General features: G+C 41.7%; 2 protein-coding genes across 3 annotated transcripts in view; one reads left to right on the plus strand and one right to left on the minus strand.

The window, feature by feature from the left end:
* The window catches only part of sh3kbp1 (SH3-domain kinase binding protein 1), a 29,694-nt gene extending 11,406 nt beyond the window's left edge, over window positions 1-18,288 (minus strand). Inside the window, exons 1-9 of one of the 2 annotated variants that reach the window (XM_008308091.3) lie at window positions 17,809-18,288; window positions 17,460-17,572; window positions 16,370-16,508; window positions 10,304-10,461; window positions 4,783-4,897; window positions 3,928-4,034; window positions 3,219-3,363; window positions 2,908-2,987; window positions 1,493-1,582 (exon numbers count right to left, since the gene is read on the minus strand). In XM_008308091.3, coding sequence (XP_008306313.1) covers window positions 1,493-1,582; window positions 2,908-2,987; window positions 3,219-3,363; window positions 3,928-4,034; window positions 4,783-4,897; window positions 10,304-10,461; window positions 16,370-16,373 — 699 coding nt within the window. In that variant the 5' untranslated portion in view covers window positions 16,374-16,508; window positions 17,460-17,572; window positions 17,809-18,288. The remainder of the gene's footprint in view (window positions 1-1,492; window positions 1,583-2,907; window positions 2,988-3,218; window positions 3,364-3,927; window positions 4,035-4,782; window positions 4,898-10,303; window positions 10,462-16,369; window positions 16,509-17,459; window positions 17,573-17,808) is intronic. The other variant, XM_008308089.3, reaches the window with a different exon arrangement.
* A 128-nt stretch (window positions 18,289-18,416) lies between these two features.
* tfr1b (transferrin receptor 1b) overlaps window positions 18,417-21,397 on the plus strand; it is an 8,139-nt gene continuing 5,158 nt past the window's right edge. Inside the window, exons 1-5 of the mRNA XM_008308131.3 lie at window positions 18,417-18,630; window positions 20,264-20,313; window positions 20,407-20,620; window positions 20,703-20,901; window positions 21,018-21,055. Coding sequence (XP_008306353.1) covers window positions 20,281-20,313; window positions 20,407-20,620; window positions 20,703-20,901; window positions 21,018-21,055 — 484 coding nt within the window. The 5' untranslated portion in view covers window positions 18,417-18,630; window positions 20,264-20,280. The remainder of the gene's footprint in view (window positions 18,631-20,263; window positions 20,314-20,406; window positions 20,621-20,702; window positions 20,902-21,017; window positions 21,056-21,397) is intronic.

Below are 21,397 nucleotides of genomic sequence, written 5' to 3' on the forward strand. Positions count from 1 at the left end.
CCCTCATTAGGTGGACGGGGCTTCCCATGACTCAGCAGCCTCCCCTCCCCCCCCAACCACCACCTCATCATGGATGGAGCCTGTCACCTCCTGTGGAGCCTCGTTGCTCCATAAAGCAACCTAACAGTCAGAGCACTCAGCAGGACAGGCTGAGAAACATCCTCCAGAACAAACGTTCTCTGACGTCTGCAGGAACTACAGCTGGGTTTGATGACCACCGCAGCCCCTCAAAGGCTCGTTACCACCATTCACTTCTTTGGCTCTTGCAACCGCTTGTCATTCGTCACGTTAACAGCATTGCCTCAGCTTTGAGGGTCGTGTTTTATTTAGTACGATTTACGAGATAACAAGAAAATGCAAACAGAGGGCAGAGTTTTTCAGAAATCTTTGCACATGGTTGCATTTAAAGCACATAAGTGACAAGTCAGAAGTGAAGGCATTGGGTAAAATGTTACCCAATGTGCTGTTTGTGAAACCATTGAGTCACTCACTTTTTTCTATCAGTGGACTGGAAACTTTTTAGTTATTATTTTTCCAAAAATGACCTATTTAAATCAGACAATCTTAAAAAAAAAATTCCATATTATTTATCAGTAATATATGACAATATAAAAGAATTACTAAACCAGACCGACTGAGCTCCTCTCCAAACTGTAACGCCTTTTTAAGAGCAGGCAGACAAGTGTCGCTGAGAATACAAGACAAGAAACCACGGTGGGTCTTGGCTACAGAAGAGAACGAAAAAACTTCACTAAATGAGAGCAGAAGAGGAGGAGGAGGAGGAGGAGGAGGAGAAGAGGAAGAAGAAGAAGAATCTTGACCTTACCTTCTGTCCTCTCTCTGGTTTGAGTTCAAGTCTCACAGACACAGTGTGGCTACATCAGCACAGGCAGCTCCAGACAGAGTGTGTGTGAATATGGAGAACATCAGTGAAAACTGCACCTCCTCCTTCACCCCCCTTTCCCCTCCCCTCTCTCTCTCTTTCTCTCTCCCTCTTTTTTCTCTTTAGAGTTCTCACTTCCTCTTTGCTTTTTTTAATCATTGACAATTGTGTGTGTGTGTGAGTCAACTTCGACCACTTCCTGTGTCCTGTAGTTCTAACAGAGGAAGAGGCGGAGCCAAGAGTTGGATTATCATGTATTAACTTTGGCATATTGACCAGAGGAGCCCGGCATCGAACAGCCAACCTTTTAGCATGAGCACCATCATTTTCCATTCACTGATCCACCGTCCTTCAGGACGGATCTGGTTTGAACCGTGTGCCGTGGTCAGGTCATGTTCAAGGTCAACACGGCGCCCAAACAAACAAACATGGCGCCGTTGTATCGTTCTAAGTCGACACAGTCTAGAACGGGCTGTTAATCCGATGACATCACATGACCTGACCTTGAATAGTGAAGGAGGAAACGTCTTTATCTGTGAACGTCTGAGTCACATGGACGAGGCTGCCGTTTTAAGAACCATAACGTTTGTCCCTTTGTTTGAGACTCACCTTGTCCACTTCTGAGTCCACATCCATGGACCGTGGTCTGAGCTTGATGGACTGGTCTTTAAAGATGTCACCGAAGCCAAAACCTCGAACCTTGACACGACAACAGAAAGTGCACCACTAAGAATCAACAGAACCAACACAGAGGCTACAGTCGCTCTGCCTGTTGGTGAAATACACTCAAAATATTCAGAGTGACAGAATGCAGTACTGCACTGTACTGTACTGTACTGTACTGTACTGTATCGTACCTTCTTCGGCTGGATTTCCCCTGATCCAGTCTCTGAGCGACTGTCTCCTCCGTCACTCTCGCTGCCTGGACTGTCCTTACCTGTAATCACACACATTTGACTTTGTGAATTTAGGTTCAAGTTGACATATCACAGTAATTTTTCTCTCCACTTGAGGGCGCCAGCGGCTAGTCATGACCCATCATTGATAAACAGGAGACATACAGAATTATTATTTTTTATTTATATCTAATACGTTTTTTTTTTTCAAATGAATAAATCTACACCGTGACCGTGTCTTGAACAACAATTTAATAGCAGTTGCGACTCACTGGTGCGGCCGCTGCGTAGATCCTCCTGTGAGGTGGACGAGTCTGTAGCGGCGGAGTCGGACTCTGTCACGATCTCTTTGGTGAAATTAGAGGGGAACATTCCAGTCTTTCCATTAAGAAAGCCCTCCCACCAGCCTTCTTCCACCTGAACACACACGGATTGGTCATTTAGAAATATATTATTATTTTTTTAAAAACGCCCAAAGATTAGATGAACGAACAACTGTCAAGTTTCCAGGAACAGTAACTAAACTAAACTAAACTAAACTTAGCTCTTAACTCTCTTAACTCTAAACTTAACTCTCACCAGAGGTGATACATTTGTTACATCTTTGAGTGTATTTATCAGAAACACTAATCTTGGCAGTGAAAAAATAATAAAGAAAACCATCATGGATTATTAGGTTAATAGTTCAGTGTAAATTGATCACACCGTAGGTGTGAATGTGAGTGTAAATTAAAGTGTAATAACGACTAAGATATAAAGTGTTCCTCAGTGCCCTCTAGTGGACAAACCATGTAACAAACACCAGGAAGATTATTTTTTAACGCCACCATTTCGGGCTGTATTTAATTTAATTTAAAGTGAGAAATCTCACCTCAGCTATGACCTCGATGATGTCTCCGATTTTCAACTCCAGTTCATCTTCATGCTGAGGAACGTAGCTGAAAGCAGCTTTACAGCGACGCTTACGGATCTGCTCAGCTGTAGAACACACACACACACACACACACATCAGACTGAACTGCTGACCTCTCACCTTTGCACCACCCTAAATCTAACCTGCTCTGACACCACCGTTTGACCTTCTATTTTATACTGTACTGTACTGTACTGTACTGTACTGTATCGTACCTTCTTCGGCTGGATTTCCCCTGATCCAGTCTCTGAGCGACTGTCTCCTCCGTCACTCTCGCTGCCTGGACTGTCCTTACCTGTAATCACACACATTTGACTTTGTGAATTTAGGTTCAAGTTGACATATCACAGTAATTTTTCTCTCCACTTGAGGGCGCCAGCGGCTAGTCATGACCCATCATTGATAAACAGGAGACATACAGAATTATTATTTTTTATTTATATCTAATACGTTTTTTTTTTTCAAATGAATAAATCTACACCGTGACCGTGTCTTGAACAACAATTTAATAGCAGTTGCGACTCACTGGTGCGGCCGCTGCGTAGATCCTCCTGTGAGGTGGACGAGTCTGTAGCGGCGGAGTCGGACTCTGTCACGATCTCTTTGGTGAAATTAGAGGGGAACATTCCAGTCTTTCCATTAAGAAAGCCCTCCCACCAGCCTTCTTCCACCTGAACACACACGGATTGGTCATTTAGAAATATATTATTATTTTTTTAAAAACGCCCAAAGATTAGATGAACGAACAACTGTCAAGTTTCCAGGAACAGTAACTAAACTAAACTAAACTAAACTTAGCTCTTAACTCTCTTAACTCTAAACTTAACTCTCACCAGAGGTGATACCGGATTGGTCATTTAGAAATATATTATTTTTTTTTTAAAAACGCCCAAATATTAGATGAACGAACAACTGTCAAGGTCCCAGGAACAGTAACTCTCACCAGAGGTGATATATTTGTTACATCTTTGAGTGTATTTATCAGAAACACTAATCTTGGCAGTGAAAAAATAATAAAGAAAACCATCATGGATTATTAGGTTAATAGTTCAGTGTAAATTGATCACACCGTAGGTGTGAATGTGAGTGTAAATTAAAGTGTAATAACGACTAAGATATAAAGTGTTCCTCAGTGCCCTCTGGTGGACAAACTATGTAACAAACACCAGGAAGATTATTTTTTAATGCCACCATTTCGGGCTGTATTTAATTTAATTTAAAGTGAGAAATCTCACCTCAGCTATGACCTCGATGATGTCTCCGATTTTCAACTCCAGTTCATCTTCATGCTGAGGAACGTAGCTGAAAGCAGCTTTACAGCGACGCTTACGGATCTGCTCAGCTGTAGAACACACACACACACACATCAGACTGAACTGCTGACCTCTCACCTTTGCACCACCCTAAATCTAACCTGCTCTGACACCACCGTTTGACCTTCTATTTTATTGTCTGAGGTCCATTAGTCCAGACCTCATTAGTCCAGACTCAGCTGACGCCTCAGGAATTCTAACCCTGCAGTACTTCGTATGCCCATACGGGGTCAGTCAAACTTCATTTTTAAATGAAGGAAACGTTTGCTTAAGGGGGGAAAACCACCACAGTGCAACACAAAACATGTAAATAATGTATTGATAGTTAAATAAAATAATTTTATTTGTATTTATTGAACTATCAATAAATTATTTACGTGTCTCGTGGTTTCTTTTGGGTAATTTTTGTGTCTTTTGGTGTCCAAACGTGCTGATATTTGGTTTCCTTGCGGTTGTCTTTGACAGTTTGAACGCCTCTTTGTTGTCTGTTTTGGATTAAATCTGCATCTCTTGGCTCGTGGCGCCGTCCCAGTCCCAGTCCCAGTCCCAGTCAGTCCATCCTGTGGTTGTGTCCACAGGGTCGGTGTGTACATGTCGGCAGTAACTGGATTTTACAAGTGTTTCAGTCCAATCTGTTTTGACTCTAATAGGATTACTGCAGGGGCCTGACTACTTAAAGCTGTCTAATGACCGCTGTGTATGAATGGATAACAACGGCGTGCCTGCCTTTGTGTGTGTTTGTGTGTGTGTGTGTGTGCATTGTGTTTCTCTGCGTACCTTTCTTTCCAGGCCGTGAGCTGGAGTCAGACACGGGACTGGCCCGGCCGTTTGCCAGGTCAGATTTGATCATGCTGCTCTGTCCTCCGTCCCTCTTACTTTCCTTCTTTATCTCCTGCATGGAGAAAAGAGAGAAGCGGTGGAAAATAATAAATCAGGAGAAGGAGAATAAGGGAGGGGAGACTGGGGGGGAGAGGGTGTTGTGACTTTTTTATATAATATGTTTTTGCTTCTAGTGAGCGACTGTAGCCGTCCTGGAAGGCCAAATTATTTGCTTTTTTATCTGTATTATTATCAACAGGCTGACACATAAAATACCATTATGACGCAAAATCAGAAAATATCTGCAGTAACCTTCACTGAAAAACATGATTTTTTTTTTGCTGTTACTAAGCAACATTAACTGTGTCTTCACTGTAGATAACTGACAGCAAATCATCATCATCAAATGTCAGTGATGCCTTCAATGACCTTGGAGAAAGTTTAGATCACAGCAGCAAACGATTTTAATTGCACTTCACAGCTCAACCTGCAGGTGTGTGGTGTTGCTACTGTATGTGTTTGTAAAGTGACAGGTTGATCAAGGGGTAACAGGTCTGTTGTTGAGGGAAACATGCAGCCTACGTCTGCTGCAGCCAAAAGATGAGTATATTAAAAAAAAAAAGTTTTGTATGAAGAAGCAGTGGAACTAGTAAAAAAAAAAAGAGGAAACTGAGTATTAATTATTTATTAACACCCACACTTGGTTTAGACTCACAAGTTATCATAACGTTAATTTGCATATCCCCAGACAGTGGGAGGAAGCAACACTACACACAGAAATTTGGAATTCAATACGGACAGGAAGCTGTGCAGTTTTAAAAGCTGTCAAAAAACAAAACAACAAAAAAAAAAACACCCGATGTTTATCTGCAGACTTCTGTCCAAATATTCAAACACGGTGACGCAGACGTACTGTACTGCTGCAGGATCAGCACGGTCTGTGCTTCAAACAATAACTGTGACATCAACACAGTCACAGAGACACAGACTGGCAAAGAGAACGATTCAACACAACAGACCTGACAGACAGTAAACACTGACACATGTCTCTTCACATCTGTCCATCACATTCATCGTCTCACTGACGGTGTTGAGCTGAGTCTTGGCTAAACTGACTCACAGTCTCTGTGAAATCCCTGTGAACTCACACCGACCTGCTGTGGTTACAAAAATCTCTTAATGAGCCTGAGAAAATTCCAAACATCTCAACAACACAAAGTGTTCCCCAGACGCCTGCAGGAAACCATTTTAAACCTGAACCTAACGATGGAGGAAGTGTGATGTTTTTTTTTTTATTTATACTGCGTTAGAAGCCGTCTGCTAGCTGTAAACACAGCTACCATTACTGTATCACACTCCCAGTGGAGCAGAGGATGGTTAACATCCAACAGGCTGTACTGTCACCATTACTGTGTTTATAGACCATAAGGCTGAGACGTGATTAAAAAAAAAAAATCTGATCTAATTAATACAGAACAGCTGTGGATTCATCGCAGTATCCATGACTAATTGGGATTGAAATTAATCCCAAATAATCTTGATTAATAAAAATAAATCCACATCCTCTACAGCAGTGGTTCTCAAACTTGTTATACTCTGTACAACCTGAGAAAAAAACATTAGCAGATAGCAGCGTAGCCCTTCACTGTTAGCTTCCACCACACAGGAGAGATGTTAATGAATGTTTATAAGGATATCTATCATTAAATGTTGTGTCACTGTTAGCTTCCACCACACAGGAGATCAGATATCATTAAATGTGTTAATTATTCATGGTATGTTTCAGATTTATTCAATTGGGAATATAAACGTGAAAATATGAATATTTTCCCCGCGTACCACCAGCGAGCACACGCACCACAGTTTGAGAACCACTGCTCTATAGAGATGTGTGTGTAGTACTGGGAACAAAATAACCTGCAAAAAAAAAAAAAAAAAAAAACCCAGAGGATCAGCTCAGGTCATCTGTCACATATGAAAAACATGTGTTTGGATGTGATCATGTGGTGGGAGGAGCTTAGGACTTAGAGCTGCCAAAACAATAATAATCTGGGGATTGAACCAGCAGCTGTGCCTGTAGAGTTGAGTTCATCAATACGCCGTCTCTGACCACTGGGCTTACTTCACTGACATCTGCTGTTTGCTAAGTGGGCTAATGCAGCGTCGATGTTAATGTGAAAAGCAGGGGCGAACAGGGATTGATTCTGCAGCGTGGTCACACGGCCCGGGAGAAGCTGGTTCAGTAAAGGGACGCCATAAAACGCCTTGCATTAACGCAAACTCCTAAAAAAAAAAAACCCAAACATCTGCTTTCCTCTACGGTAAATAGTGAAGGTTATTGGCTCTTGGAAGACAGAAATAATAAGTCAACTGTTCTTGGATCCGTCGTGTTCCGCTGCAGTTCCTCCTGCAGGGATGTGGAGGTGACGCAGAGTTAAAGGAAACCCAGCAGAAATGAGAGGAAGAAGACAAACGTGATTCATCACATCTGAGCAGGAAACACCTGCAGTGCTGTGTGTGTGTGTGTGTGTAGCAGTTTACAATGCACTGCTTTAATGGTAACCATTGCTCCTCTCAGTCTGAACTCTGACCTCCTTCTGTTCTTACGGTCGTACCGCGGCGTTCTGTGAAGCACGTTAGAATCACAGACTGTTTTTTTTTTTCTTAACCAATTCCTTATTCTCTCTACAAAAAAAGCAAACCACCATTTTAAGAATTGGAGAAACATTTGACATTCGAACACTCAAATATTCCTGGAGGCAGTTCATTTTTTTGCTTTTATTTTTCTAGTGATTACAAACGTAGATCTCTCCGTTCTAGTTTTAGTAACTTGATGTTGAGCATGTAACAGCACTGTGTGTTTACTATGATGACTAGAATCAAATAGTTTTAAAAAACTCAATATATCATTGTACCCATAGTATCGCAACATTGTTGCCTCTGTATCGTCACAGTCAGTACAGATGAGCAGAAACAGTTCCAGTTCCGTCTACGGCTGAGTTCAAGTTAAACGCACAGCTATGATGTCAGTTTACGACTCGTTCTCTTGTGAAGACAACGATGGACGAAGCGTTTTAACATCAAACATCCAAACCACCTGTTAGCGCACAGCTATGATGTCAGTTTACGACTTGTTCTCTTGTGAAGACACCAGGTGAAACAGAATGAGAATATCCCATTGGTCTGGAGCGTCTGTGTTTCTGAACTGAGCTGATGTCACTGTGTCTGAGGGATAACGTGGACCCTGACTCACACAGCACCACATGTCAAATCAGAGCATGTGAAGCTGATTTGCGAGTCCTGCTCGTCTAATTCGGCCTGGGTCAGATGACTGCAGCGCTCTGGTAAACAGGATATCCTCCACCTCTCTGTAAAGACACGGCCTGCAGGGACTTTCAGGAACGAACGCAAACGTAAAAAGAAAATATTGTCTCAAATTTTATTGTTTTACTGTTTGATTTATTTTCATTTTCCTGAGCAGGAAATCTGATTAGAGCTGATGAAAGTGGAGAAAATTCTGTTTTCGGTTGTGTTTGGTGGAACACGGATTTGATTAGGTGACCTCCAGCATCAGGAAGTTGTGAGTGGATTTTCCCCAATTTGTACCGGGATCATAGCAGACGTCAAGTGTGGCTGTTACTTTTAAACTACAAAAGTCAGAGGCAACTTCATTACTTTCATCACAGGCTGTGACTTTTAAACCAGATTTCAGTTCGACGTCACCGCGTCAGTGACATGTAGCCGAGAATTTCCGCTCAGGACAGACTTTTTCAGACAAGGGCAGCTTCAGTGCTCCCCCTGGGACTGAGTCGCCACAGAAATATCACATGAGCTCTGGGTAAATGAGGCATGAAATGAACCACAGCCAATGCATTCAGTTTAAGTGACTGTAACTCATTGATCTCCGTGACAGTCAGCCCCCACTGAAGAGGGCAGCAGCTCACATACCATCACTTCCTGTTGTTGTTTTAGCCGGCCTTCACCTCACACACACACACACACACTTGTGCGTACTTCACTCAGACTTCAGATATTTCCCTCGCCTCGACCTTGACTGATAGACTGACAGAGTATTTGCTGAATCTTAACCTGAATCTGACTTAAGTCCAAACGACGTCGTCAGCTTCCATACACCGTCTCGTTCACTCAGTGGAAAAATGCAAAGTGTTTCCACAGTCATAGCATTGTCCACACAAGTGAAGCTAAACCACAGCTACACACACACACACACACACACACACACACATAGAAATCATTGTTGTCATTCTTGTGACAAACTACTCGGATATTACTGCAGTACCGCCCAAGTCTTCTCTCTGACCCAAACTGGATCCTGAACTTCTGATCCTGGGGCAGAAACTAAGTGTTTGCCCACAAAAGTTCTGAGAACCTACAAAAAAAAAAGCCCCACGACATGACTGCCCCCCCACCCCCGTGTTTAATTATTTAAAGAGGACAGTGCTGCTAGCTTGTCATGCTGTTCAAAGGTAAACGTGTAGATTAATAAGTGGATAACTGTGGCACCAGAAACCGCTAATGTGTAATTTCAAGTCCCCTAGAGGGGGCCAGAGAGCCAAATGACATCTTTGTATGTCCTTTAATGATAAGCATTTTTGCTTTTTTTTTCAACCGTAATATTTTGGAACACATTGTGAAACACACACACACACACTCACACACACAGCGTCAGTCCTTACAGCGTAGTCGTGGTGAACAGCCTGATAACAGACGCAGTCTCTGTGAAACTCTTCAGCTCTTTCCTACTTCCTCTTCAGTGAACGTGATACTTCCCCTTCCTCTAAACCTCTGAACAGAATGGTTAAAGTCTATATTGGGGGAATAAAGAAAGTAGACACAATAAGAGATCGTTGCCCCCCTGCCCCCATCTTTTTCTTCAAAGCTAAAACCTGGTACAAAACTTCAAGGAGAGAAGTTCTTAACGCTCAGACATCAAAGAAGAACCGTGTGTTTGGTTTGAATTATCTCCACATCAGATCATTAGGATTACACCAGCAGAGTGACTTTTAAGACCCTTGTGCAGATGCATTTCCTGGTGGGTTTTACAACAGTTTATTAATTTAAAAAAAAAAGATGTCTCAAAGTTTTCCCACCATTTTATTTTCTCTCTCTGAGGCGATGGCGATGTTGTCGCCTGAGGCCTTTAGTTATTTTGGAATTTAATGATGATTTTCTCCTTTATTTATCTATTTATTTTTCTCATGTCGGCTGCGTCCTGATCTCTTAGTCGTGCTCCTGATTAAACAGTAACGTTTTTTTATTTTGTTTTTTTTTTAAACCCAGTGTAAATGATTCCTAAGAGAAGCCGTAGCAGAGAGAACGAACAGGAAGTTTAATGATTAAACTGCTGTTTGTGGGTTTATGAAGTGTTTCAGGGACTGAGAATGTGGAGAAATAAAGGAGCCGGTGTTGTCGGGGGGGAAATAAGGGCTGCGAGAGGTGCCTGACTGTGATTACTCACCCTGACAAAGTTATCCGGGAACAGCCCCCTGCGGCCGCCCAGCTCCCCCTCCCACCATCCTCCGTCGTCCCGCCGTATGTTCACGATGATGTCACCCACCGTCAGGCTCAACTCATCGTCCTGCTGAGCCTCATAGTCAAATTCCACCACGGCCTCCACTGTGGACAGGAGGGAGAAGACAGCAAGAGCGTCAGTGAGTTAGGGACCGGGAAAAAGGTCAGACTGTGGTGGGGGGGGGTGGTGTTGGCTCAGGAGGAACTGCTGCTGAACTCTGTCTGTCTGCAGCAGCACAGCAGCGTCAGAGTGGAGTGGTGTTCATTTCCCTTCAGTGCAGCAGCTCACATCCAGCTGATCGTTTCCGTTTCTCAAAGAAAAGCCAGCGTTTTGTAAATAAATGATCCAAAATACACAAAAAGGAAAATACCTGTCCTGACATCCAGTTCCTAAAATGACTACGTCTACGGAACGAATGAATATTTGACCCTGACCCAGTGACTGCTGTGATTGGCTGCAGTTCGCCCTGCGACTCTAAAGTCTAAAGGCTCGGGGTAATTATTGGTGCGAAACAAGTTTTGTCATCAGAACTTAGTGGATGTTTATAAAATTAAAAGTGACATTCAGCAAAATGTTTATCAAAATAAAAGTTGGGCTAGTTCCAAAGAAGGAAATATATAAAAAGACATTTGTACGTCAGGTGGATAAGTTAGAGTGAAATATTACTAAATAAATATTTCTCAACAAGCAGTAAAGACGTAAAAATGCATCATGTCGCTGTAGTAGGAATACTGTGTTCACAGTCCTCCACTGCAGTACTGGTTTACATAACGTGTATAATAAACACTGAGATGTACTGCAAACACACACCACACACAGACTCGGCCTGGTACTACATTAATCCAGTCCGTGTGACAGTTCACGAGGTTCACAAATATGTTCCGTGATGAAGTTCATTTCGGCTTCAAACACAATCACTGCAGTCCAACCTTCTGCTTCTTCACTCACTGTCGCCACCTGATGTCACGTAGCACATCATTACGAAAGTTTTATTCGATGTACACACATGATGTGTACGTATACCAACACATGCACACATACTGGACTCAATTAGTCCCCAGGGCCTGATCCTTGTCTAAACTGTGTGGGCAGCTAACAGGGAGGGGGGGTGTTCGGGGGGGGGATTGTGAAACCATGGTAACGCTGGTACAAAGGCATAGATATGACTCACACACACAGGCATCCTCCCAAAAACCCTTCCCCCATTTTTACACACAGACACACACACGTTAGCTAACGCACAGCACACAGCGAGTGAGATTTTTACACACCGGTGCACAAAATCCCATAATGATGACATCAACCACACTGAGGCTGCAACGTCGTGGAAAGTTAGCCTCAGATTGATGCTCAGGGTTTCCAGATTAATCAGGAGGGGAAGTTTTTCTTTCCTCTTCTTCTTGTCTAGAGCATTTTTTATTTTTTTTAAATATATACTATCAGTTTTAGAATTCTTGCCTTTCTGGATATTTGTACGTCAGACATTGCAAAACTTTTAAGCTAACTAGCTCATCCAAAGCTGCTTTTGGATCTTTTAATTCTAGCATTTCCTGAAAGAAATGACATCGTCTTTGTGCTAATAGTTCTGGCTAAAGCTAACATGAATTAACATTACTCAACATTAAATTCTCATTTGCCTGAATCTCACATATTTGTGGGCTAAGATTTAACCCTAATCTCTTAGCGCTCACCACACTGTTTAGCTACGTTGATCCACTTCTTACTACTTAAGATTTAACCCTAATCTCTTAGCGCTTACTACACTGTTTAGCCGTTTTGATCAACTTTTTACTATGTTTGCTGCATTTCTAGCTGATATGACTATTTTGAAGGTAACGTTTGCTTTAATATTTTATACTTATATCTACCTATCTGTGTATTTAGGTGTTTGACACGTGTTTTTCTGCCTTATCTGAGCTGGGCTCAGCCACTCTTTCGGTACCTTTCAGTGATTCAGTAGGGATTATGTCTGAAGTTTATTCTTCAGCTTTGCCCCAGCTCCTACGACGCTGTAATCCTACACCACCTTTAACTGCTTTGCACTTGACCTGATATGTGATGTGTTCTGTAGAAGCCCGGTTGGATATTTTCCAATCACAACTTTTCTTCAGTCAACTATTCACTTTACAGGCCAGTACAAGTCCCTGGTGTGTATGTTTTTTATGTCAGTCCTACATATTTCATGGAGATTCTGCCCTCAGTCTTGACTGATTTCTGACCTTGGTTTGGAGGCAGATGATGAATGGGGCGATTAAAGTTTGTGTGCTGCTCAGATGAGGAGCAGGATATAATTCTGACTTTATATCACCGGAGCGATCAGCTGCAGATGAGGCAGTGACGTGGCACATTCAACATGGGTTTTGCTCGGTGCTGAGATGCTGAATGCGGAAGTGGCAAATACAGTGGTCGTCCTCTCCAGAAAGAGGAAGTACACACAGTCGATTTGGAGCTTGCGGTAGTTTTTACCACCAATTGTGACATGTTACAGTGCAGCAGGCTACAGTGCTGTACACCCACCCACCCACCCACCCACCCCACAACAACACATGCACCAGTGAAGGCAGCATGTTTTACTAAGTGCAAAGACTGGTGAAAGTTAAAAGCAGCAGAAAGTCTGGAGGCTCTGGAGAGAAGAGTCGTCTGGAGAACAGCTGCTCAGACACAGAGGAAACCAGGCTCCTGAGTCACATTATCAGAGGATATAAATTCACAATGAAAACAGCTGTGTCGTGTACAAAACACACACGGGTTTCATCTGTTCCTTTTTACAAAAAAAAATTTTAATTGGATTATATGATAAAAGTTTGGCTTTGGAGCCAAATGGCCTTTTAATATGTCATGTGACGGGGACTAAACAATTGCAGGTTGGTTAGAGGATAACAATTATTCTAGAAAATCAATTGTTTAAACCAATACAGCTAAAACCCATCCAAACCCAGCTACTAAAATGAAATAAGAAATTCAAACCAGGCTGACGTCGACCACTTGTTGACAACATAGACTGAATAATGGCTGTAAATCAGAGAAAGAAATGTGTAGGCAACTAACAGATAACCAGGAATATTTACAAAGGTTGCTTAAACCTCAGCAAAATAAGTTTTAAAAATAGATATAATTTCGCTAAAGGTTAGCAAAAAGGTAATAATCTCCACACACCTGTGTTTTCCAGTAGCTGTACAGTGGTTGTGTTTTCTTTTTTAGTAAATATATAGTAACATATAAACATATTTAGTATAATTAGTAAATATGTTTACTGGGGCAAATGTTGGCTGTAACAGATGGCTGCTTCCTGCCAATGTGTCCCTGCGCCGGACACTTGAGTTGAGTCTCCACTCTGTACAAATGATTGCAAACGTCTGTTCCCTAGCCCAGCTTTAATGATCCACACGTTGAATCAAAAACTTGGAGTTTCTGTTTTTATGCCTTGCTTTTTGCTAGAATGTTATAAAGTCTACAGAGATAACAAGACGCTGCAGACAGAAGTGACCGTGCAGCGGTGCAGCGCCCGTACAGGAAGTGTGGGAGTCTGTAAACAGCTGCGGTCAGTTATGATAAAGTTAAACAAAACCATGCTGGTTTTTCTGCTGCTGCTGCTGAACTGATGATGATGATGATGATGACGATGTCAGGAGCAGCTATGAGGCTCTGTCTCTGAATCACTGACACTGGGCCGCAGCCCAATAAGAGTCAGCGTCGCCCACTCACAACTCTGGGAGAAAAATCGCAGACTTCAGCAAAATTGTCCAACGTCAAGTGTTGTCTTTTTTTGTGCTTGTGCACATTCTGGCACCTTCTCCTTTACAGAGCGTCTTTTGACAAAGCCCTGATAAGAATTTGGTGCATTCATGGTTGGGTTTTTCCACGTAGGAGGAGAGAGGAGACAGTATTTTGGCACATTTACTGTATGGACCGATGTTGTCGGAATGGACGGGACATTTGAATATGTTCCTTCTGTTTTCTGGAGCGACTGAAGGTCGCAGCTGCATTGACACAACTGAAGCAACAGCAGAGTCAGAGGAAGAAAACTGCAGATGTTTTGGCTTCACGTTGCCTTTCTATAACAGGAACGTGAAAAAAAAACAACCCTAAAACATAAACCTCTAATTACATGGTGTGTTTCCGCAAGTTGTTCAAAGTCTGGCCTTAAAATGTCAGCTTAGAAAGAGGTGACAGGTCACTGTGGTTTGTTTGTCCAAACGTCAGGAGTAGTTCTACACCATAACACTGCCAGTATTTGAAAGTGGGAACCATCGTGTATATGGGTTAAAAAGTAGGTTATTGATTCGTCCATCAGTCCATCAACATGTGGGTTACGGCCCACAGGTGGTCGTACATAACCATCAAATATCAATGTTGCCCAAGAAAACCAGCAGAAAATGACATGACTGCATAGAGAACAGAAAAGAAAAAAAAAATCTGAGTGGACTAGAACTCCAGACTAGGGGCCACTGGACACGCCTACCAGTTTGGACCAGTGAAAGAAAAGCTAAGTCAGTCAATACCAGGAGTCATTTCGACGGAGGCTGCCTCCGTCCTCCACCTCTCACTCCGTCAGTGGCAGCTGTCAATCATTGGATTGATTGTGCGTGACCTTCGAGAGCCGAATGTGGTGCTGCATCAGAAAACTCCCACACTGCTGTGAGAAACGCAGCGAAATACTGCATCACAAATACTGCACAAATACTCCAGACAGTAGCATTTTTAAAGGGAAACACACTTTTATTTTGCGCTTCGACAGGTTCAATTCTTTGGAACTCATGTGAAATGGACCAAAAGACAAATGGACAAATGAACTCTGTGATGAGTCCACGTTTGAGCAAATGGATTCGACGAAAGGACGAAGAAAAACAGCATCCAGATTACTGACTCTTTGTTACAACCAAGATGCAAATTTTCTACTAAAGAAGAAGAAGATAAAGTAGTAGAAGAAGTATCATCCTCCTTATCTGCTGTCAACGTCCAGTGACGAGGAACTCGAGTGATTGCTCAACACATCACATCACAGGCAGGATTCAAACCTCCTCTGGTAACAAGCCCGCTCCCACAGACCCGTTACTACTACTAACCTAGTATTACTAAAGACCGAAGCTGCAACACTGGCCTTCCCCTATTCACAGAAGATTAAAACAAAAAGGAAGTGACCCAGTGATGAACTCTGCTCAGTCCCAGCCTCTTTAGAAGGTGTTGCAGCGTCAAACGCCACGTTTATTAGGTTCAGTTTGCCAGGAGACCATTCACACTAACATTCACACTTAAGGTCCATTATCTGCAGAAAACCCATGTCAATATGAAGGAGAGACTGGGGTCCAACAACAGGACCGGAGCACAAACCACTTTTACCACAGAGTGGAATTCAGGCAAAATGCAAAGCACTGCAACTACGATATCAGACCGGAAGTAATCCTAATTTAATGTTAATCTCAGCTACTCTCCCACCGCGTGGCCTATGTTAGAGGTAATCTTTCTTTACTTAGTTCTTTTTTTCAGATAAATCCAGTTTGGCCAGAACAAACTCCAATGACTGATTTTTTTTTTTTAAAGGAATCAAACACGGGTTGCCCCAGTTGCTCACCGGAGCACCCCTCCGTTAAAAAAGAAAAATGTCCGCCCACGCCTCTGACATAGAGACAGACGTAGAGTTAATGTAAACGTGTCAACATCTGCAACTCATCAGTGTGATGTGATGTGATTCTCCGCTGTGTTTCCTGCCGCACACCCACCAGTGGATTTCTCATAGTGACGGCAACGTCGGATACACAGTCACGCGCACGAATCTGTGCCACGGCCATAGATGGCGAACAGCTCGGTACTGTAAAAGTGAGGAGAGAGCACCTTCTCTCCTTAGGAGGTGGAGGTGAAGAGGAGGAGAGGAGAGGAAGAAAGAAGAGGAGAAAGGACAGCGGCTGCGCGCATCTGGAGCTCAAGGCGTTGATTCATCCAGATGCGCACAGGCGCAGAGCTATTTTTGGAACAATTGAGGAAAGAAGCCAAAACAGAGGGGAAGCGTCTCACCCATTTATGTCTCCCGGTGTCCTGTGCGTGCTCCTGCAGGCTGGTACTGTTTGTGGTGGTCCCAGGTACGGAGGGGGTGGGGGGTTAGTGCCGGACACGAGCCCCAGACTGATCCGCTACAGCAGCGGTGGCAGCAGCGCTGAAACGGGAGGAGCGTCAGATGAAACCATATTCCTTCCTCTTTTTGTCTCCACTGACACCAAGAGAGGAGGAGAGGGAGAGAGAGAGAGACCAACCAATCTCTCTCTCTCTATCTCTCTCTCTCTCCTGCCCTCCCTCTGCTGAGTTCAAATAAACCACGTAAATTTCCTTCTTCATTTAAAACGTTAAAAATACACTCAATTTTACATGAACCATAAAAAAACAATACCCTACAGTTCCCAAAGTAACACGACTGAAACTATTTAATTAAATATAATATACATATCTGGTCATAAATCTCTCCCGAGGTGTTAGTCTCAGTGAAGATGTGAAATGTTAAAAACTTCACACACAGGCGAGAGCAGGAACAGAAAGTTGACAGCGGGTGATGCACAGATGGTGGTTGACACACTCACTGGTTCGTGTCATATTACAGCACATATGGGCACATGCCGTAAAGCAGGAAATATGCTGTTCCTATTGCACATTCATGACTTTATTTAATGTTTAAGAGTAATTTAATAGTTGAAAATAAAATAATGCCATGATACAATATGGATCGTGTAAAAATACTATACATCTCATTTAACAAAACAGTTAAAAAATTCCTGTGAATTAATTAATAAAAAAATTAACCTGATAGTTATTAAGGCACACATTCATAGTTTGATATCTTTACATACTCTAAATCATTTATTAGTCATAGAAATGCTGGTATAAAACATTCTGGATAAACTTACTCCCATGTTTAAATCATATTACAATTTGAATGCAGTTGTAGATATAGTATCTGTAGTAACAATTATTCGATATATCTGTACATGAATAATTCTATTTTAATCATTATTTGTTGTTATACTTTCAGATTTGCAATTACAAAAGCCTGACACAACAAAACTAAAACAAAACAAAACAACAAAAAACCAAAAACAACATTGGTTTAACTCACAGAATTACGAGATCGCCAACAGTCCGTGAAGGCAGCATGGGCCGGAGCTCCAAACCTCGCACCTGTGCAGCTGAAGTCTCGTGATAACTCAAACTAGGATGTTGGAGAAACTGCTGCAATATTATTCGAAATGATGCCAAGATTTAGCTCATTATATAATGGATTTATAGAAGAGTTAGCCACATTAGCCAAAGATCGACCAAAAGATAAATTAAGACTAGTTACTAGCCAAATACAAGTTAATAAACATTTTAAACGTGGCAGTTGGGCAGAATTACATCTAAAAAAGTACATATATTGGTAAAGAAAATGTTAAAACAACATAAGATAGGATATTTGAAGTACTTACTTCGAAACACACGAATCCACAGCACAGAAGTTGCTGCTGTTCACAGTTTAAATTGTTTCCTCGTCCAGAGGATGGATGGAGATAATTTCTCCCCTGAGGAGAGCTGAGTAAATTTACCACGAAGCTCAAAGGTGACACCATCTGGGACAACGCTGCAATCACATGAAAATGAGCAGCAGACCCAGTTAGATGCAGCCACCAACTGTACATGTCGAAGGACACACTAAATTATGAAATATATTCATGTTAGCCGTTAAAATGGCACCGGGCCTCGAAGTTATTCAGAATAAAGCTAGGCTTTAAAGCTACAAGTAGCATAACATTAGCAAGCTATCCAAAGGAAGTACTGTAGTTAAAACGTCTTTCAAATTTTGTCAATTTGTATTTAAAATGATCAAATAAAAGTGGTAACCATATTTTCAGATTCTAGAGTGAGTAGGAAACAGCTTTCCAACATTTGTCATTATTCCCTGCTCGACAATGTTCTCTTCCTCTGGAAAACAGAGCCCTTTTTGTTAACCACATCTGTGCAGGTGGGCGTCAGCTCAGTCCATGTCAGATGACGTAGTTACGTATGGCGGAAGTGGCCATATAAGGATACTGCTTATCAGCAGTGGATCTTAGCAGGGAGCTGCAGGAGGAGGAGGAGGTAACATGCAGCATTCATCCACCACGCACTTATTTATACAACAAAACTATAACGTTATGCTTTGATTTTCAAGCTATTTTCAAATTCGTGGACATTTACTGTAAACATGTCTTGCAACCAGTCTGCATTTTAAGTGTTCTTCCACAAAATACCGCGGTTACGCTGTCCCAAAAGTAAGTTTATTATCGGAAAAATTAAATATTTCTCTAAGGCAATATCTCGCCGTTTTTGTTTTTGTTTTATTTTTTTTTTTGTTTTTTACAGCTCGCTCTGTTAATTTGTTTGGCCCACGCGGGGGAGCATGAGTAAAGATTCCAACGATAAAATATCCATAAAAATAACAACCATACATTTATTTAGATATTGCGGGAGTAATATGGATAGTTAGATATTACGGAAATACTGCGCTTTTACAGTAATGTAACGGTGGATTTTGTAGAGTCATAGTGATGGTAATGCAGAGTCACCTAGACAAAAGCCACTCCCACTGTTTTCCTCCTGTACTGATAAATTGTGCAAAGATGGAGAAACTCATATGTATATAATTTCGTGTTTTTTGTTGTTTTTTCTTGTCTCGAGCAGGTGAACGATTTATGATTAACATAAATGAGAGATTTTAACAGTGAAATTGAGAAAATGTATTGTTGTACAGAAACTTTGAAGTACAAAATGATCGTAGTACAGATTTGGTAGTTGAGGTGATGCTTATTTGAAAATTGCCTCCTAAATATTGCTTTTTGCATTGCACTTTTTTTTAATTTACAAATTTCTGTTTTTTAATCTGTTTGGATCAATAAATGCAAATAAAATAAAGCAATAAAGGCCATGTGGAATAAGAGACACACAAAAGGCATTTTGTTTAAAAATTGATGCCATGATTTCAAACTGTCAGGATAGTTTTTATTAGGCTCTTTTTCCTCAAAGTAATCAGCTCCAGACATGTTTATGAATAAAACAAGAACCTGGGTTTTACTCCAAGAATTCAGAAAGGTCATGTTTATCAGATAATACTGTTGTCGTTTTTAAGTGTTGTCTTTTGTATGTGTTTAAAAAGTGAACAAACCAGTTATTGTGGGTCAGTTTGAGTCGTTTGTTGTGTAATTGAGACACGAATGCCTCTCCTGTGAAGCAGAGGGATTGGTGTCTCTGAAACAGTAATATTAGCTCCTCTTCTACTCTTCACTGTTTAACCTTGAAAATGTTTTAAACGCTGAAACTCTTATTGAAAAATAATATAGTCCGAAGAAAAAATAAATTACTCAAATGCCACAAATGATCCAAAAATGAAGTTCTATTTAAAAAAAATCAATCAAACAATTATACCATTAATGGTAAAGGTTAGACAAAATATATCAATTACAAATTACTTAATTATAGCAAATTAATAATAATAATAATAACAACGAATGTGTAAAAGTTTAACAAACTAACAAATTACTTAATTATAGCAAATTAATCATAATAATAACAATGAGTGTGTAAAAGTTTAACAAACTCAAAAAACAAATGATCTTGTTATGTTAATAAGGATAAAAATGATCAGATCTTCTACAAAAATGACGGCAGAATATTCAGACACACAGACTTTTTACTGTATATAACACAGAGTTTCATGTCTGTTATGTCAGTTATATTTGCAGCTCAATGAGTGTGTTTACACAAAAAACAGCCTCCACCCAGAATGCATCTCTGATCTTGTCTCTCCTCCTTCACTATTATGTCACCTAATGGTCACTGTCTGCTGAGCCTTCATCTCTGCTCACAGCTTCTTACCCTGTGCTTTTCTTCTTCTTGTCATCTGAACAGCAAACCCCACAGCAGCCATGGAGCGAGTCAGAGGTGCATTTAACAACCTGGTGAGTGATTGTAAATTTTTTTCCCCTCCCTTTTCGTATTTTTTTCCTGCGACCAACGCACAGTTCATTCTCTGCCGTCCTGCCTCTCTCCAGTTAAAGAGCGAGAGCTACAGCAGGTTCAACCTGCAGCCACAGGTGGAAGGAGAAACACACATGGAGGCGAAAATGTCTGATGATGTCACAGATGATGTCACGCAGGTGGAAAGCCAGGCAGGAGCTGCTACGAGGTTCGAGCAGACGTCTTCGGATCACAACAAGAGGAATATTTGTTACCTGTCTTTGGGGACGCTGCTGGTGTTTCTACTGGGTAGGTGACACAACAGTTTTCATCACTGATGTTGGAACCATGTCTAATCAGTACCGGTGCCTCTGCCCTGTGTCCTTGTAAGGTTATCTGGTTGGTTACATCAGCCACAGTAAAGTGGAGCCGGTGAGGACGGAGCCTGTCGCTGTGGTCAAAAGTCAAACAGTGACGAAGTCGCCGCCGCCTGATTTTATACCAGCTCCAGATTTGTCCCTGAAGTGGTCAGACATCCAACAGCTGCTCACCCAGAAACTCACCAGCCAGGCATTTGACACCACTCTGAGGTGAAGGTTTACTGTCATCTGTGCACCTGTGTCATCAGTAGCCTTTGCTAACCTGCCTGAAAACATTAGTTGGAGATTTGTCCAAAAAGTTTGAACTTTTGTTTACCTTCTCTCAGTTATCAATGGCTAGCTAATCAGATGCAGGGTGTGATAGGTGATGTCAGGTGTTGTACCAAACCCCTGGGGTGTTTTTGACCCATGGGCTGATAATATTAAAAGTGCTGAGTTACAGCAATGTTATTTTCTCAGAGATAAAAACCCAGCAAATCGAATGACTGTAATGTTTGAAGCCCAGTCAGAGAGTCACTCAGTCAGCTGCTAATCTGGTTTGTTCTCCTCCTCCAGCCCTACGGCATCAGTGAGGTCATCACTGTCACAGAAACACAGTGAACTGTTGTTACTAAAACACTAAAAACATGCTGCATGTCTGTATTGAAGTCATAAAGTAGAACTTCTGTGGATTTTCTCACTGAACCAGACTAATCCAGGTCTTTTT

Source organism: Cynoglossus semilaevis, chromosome 3, assembly GCF_000523025.1.
Source record: "Cynoglossus semilaevis isolate Cse_v1.0 chromosome 3, Cse_v1.0, whole genome shotgun sequence".
NCBI lineage: Eukaryota > Metazoa > Chordata > Actinopteri > Pleuronectiformes > Cynoglossidae > Cynoglossus > Cynoglossus semilaevis.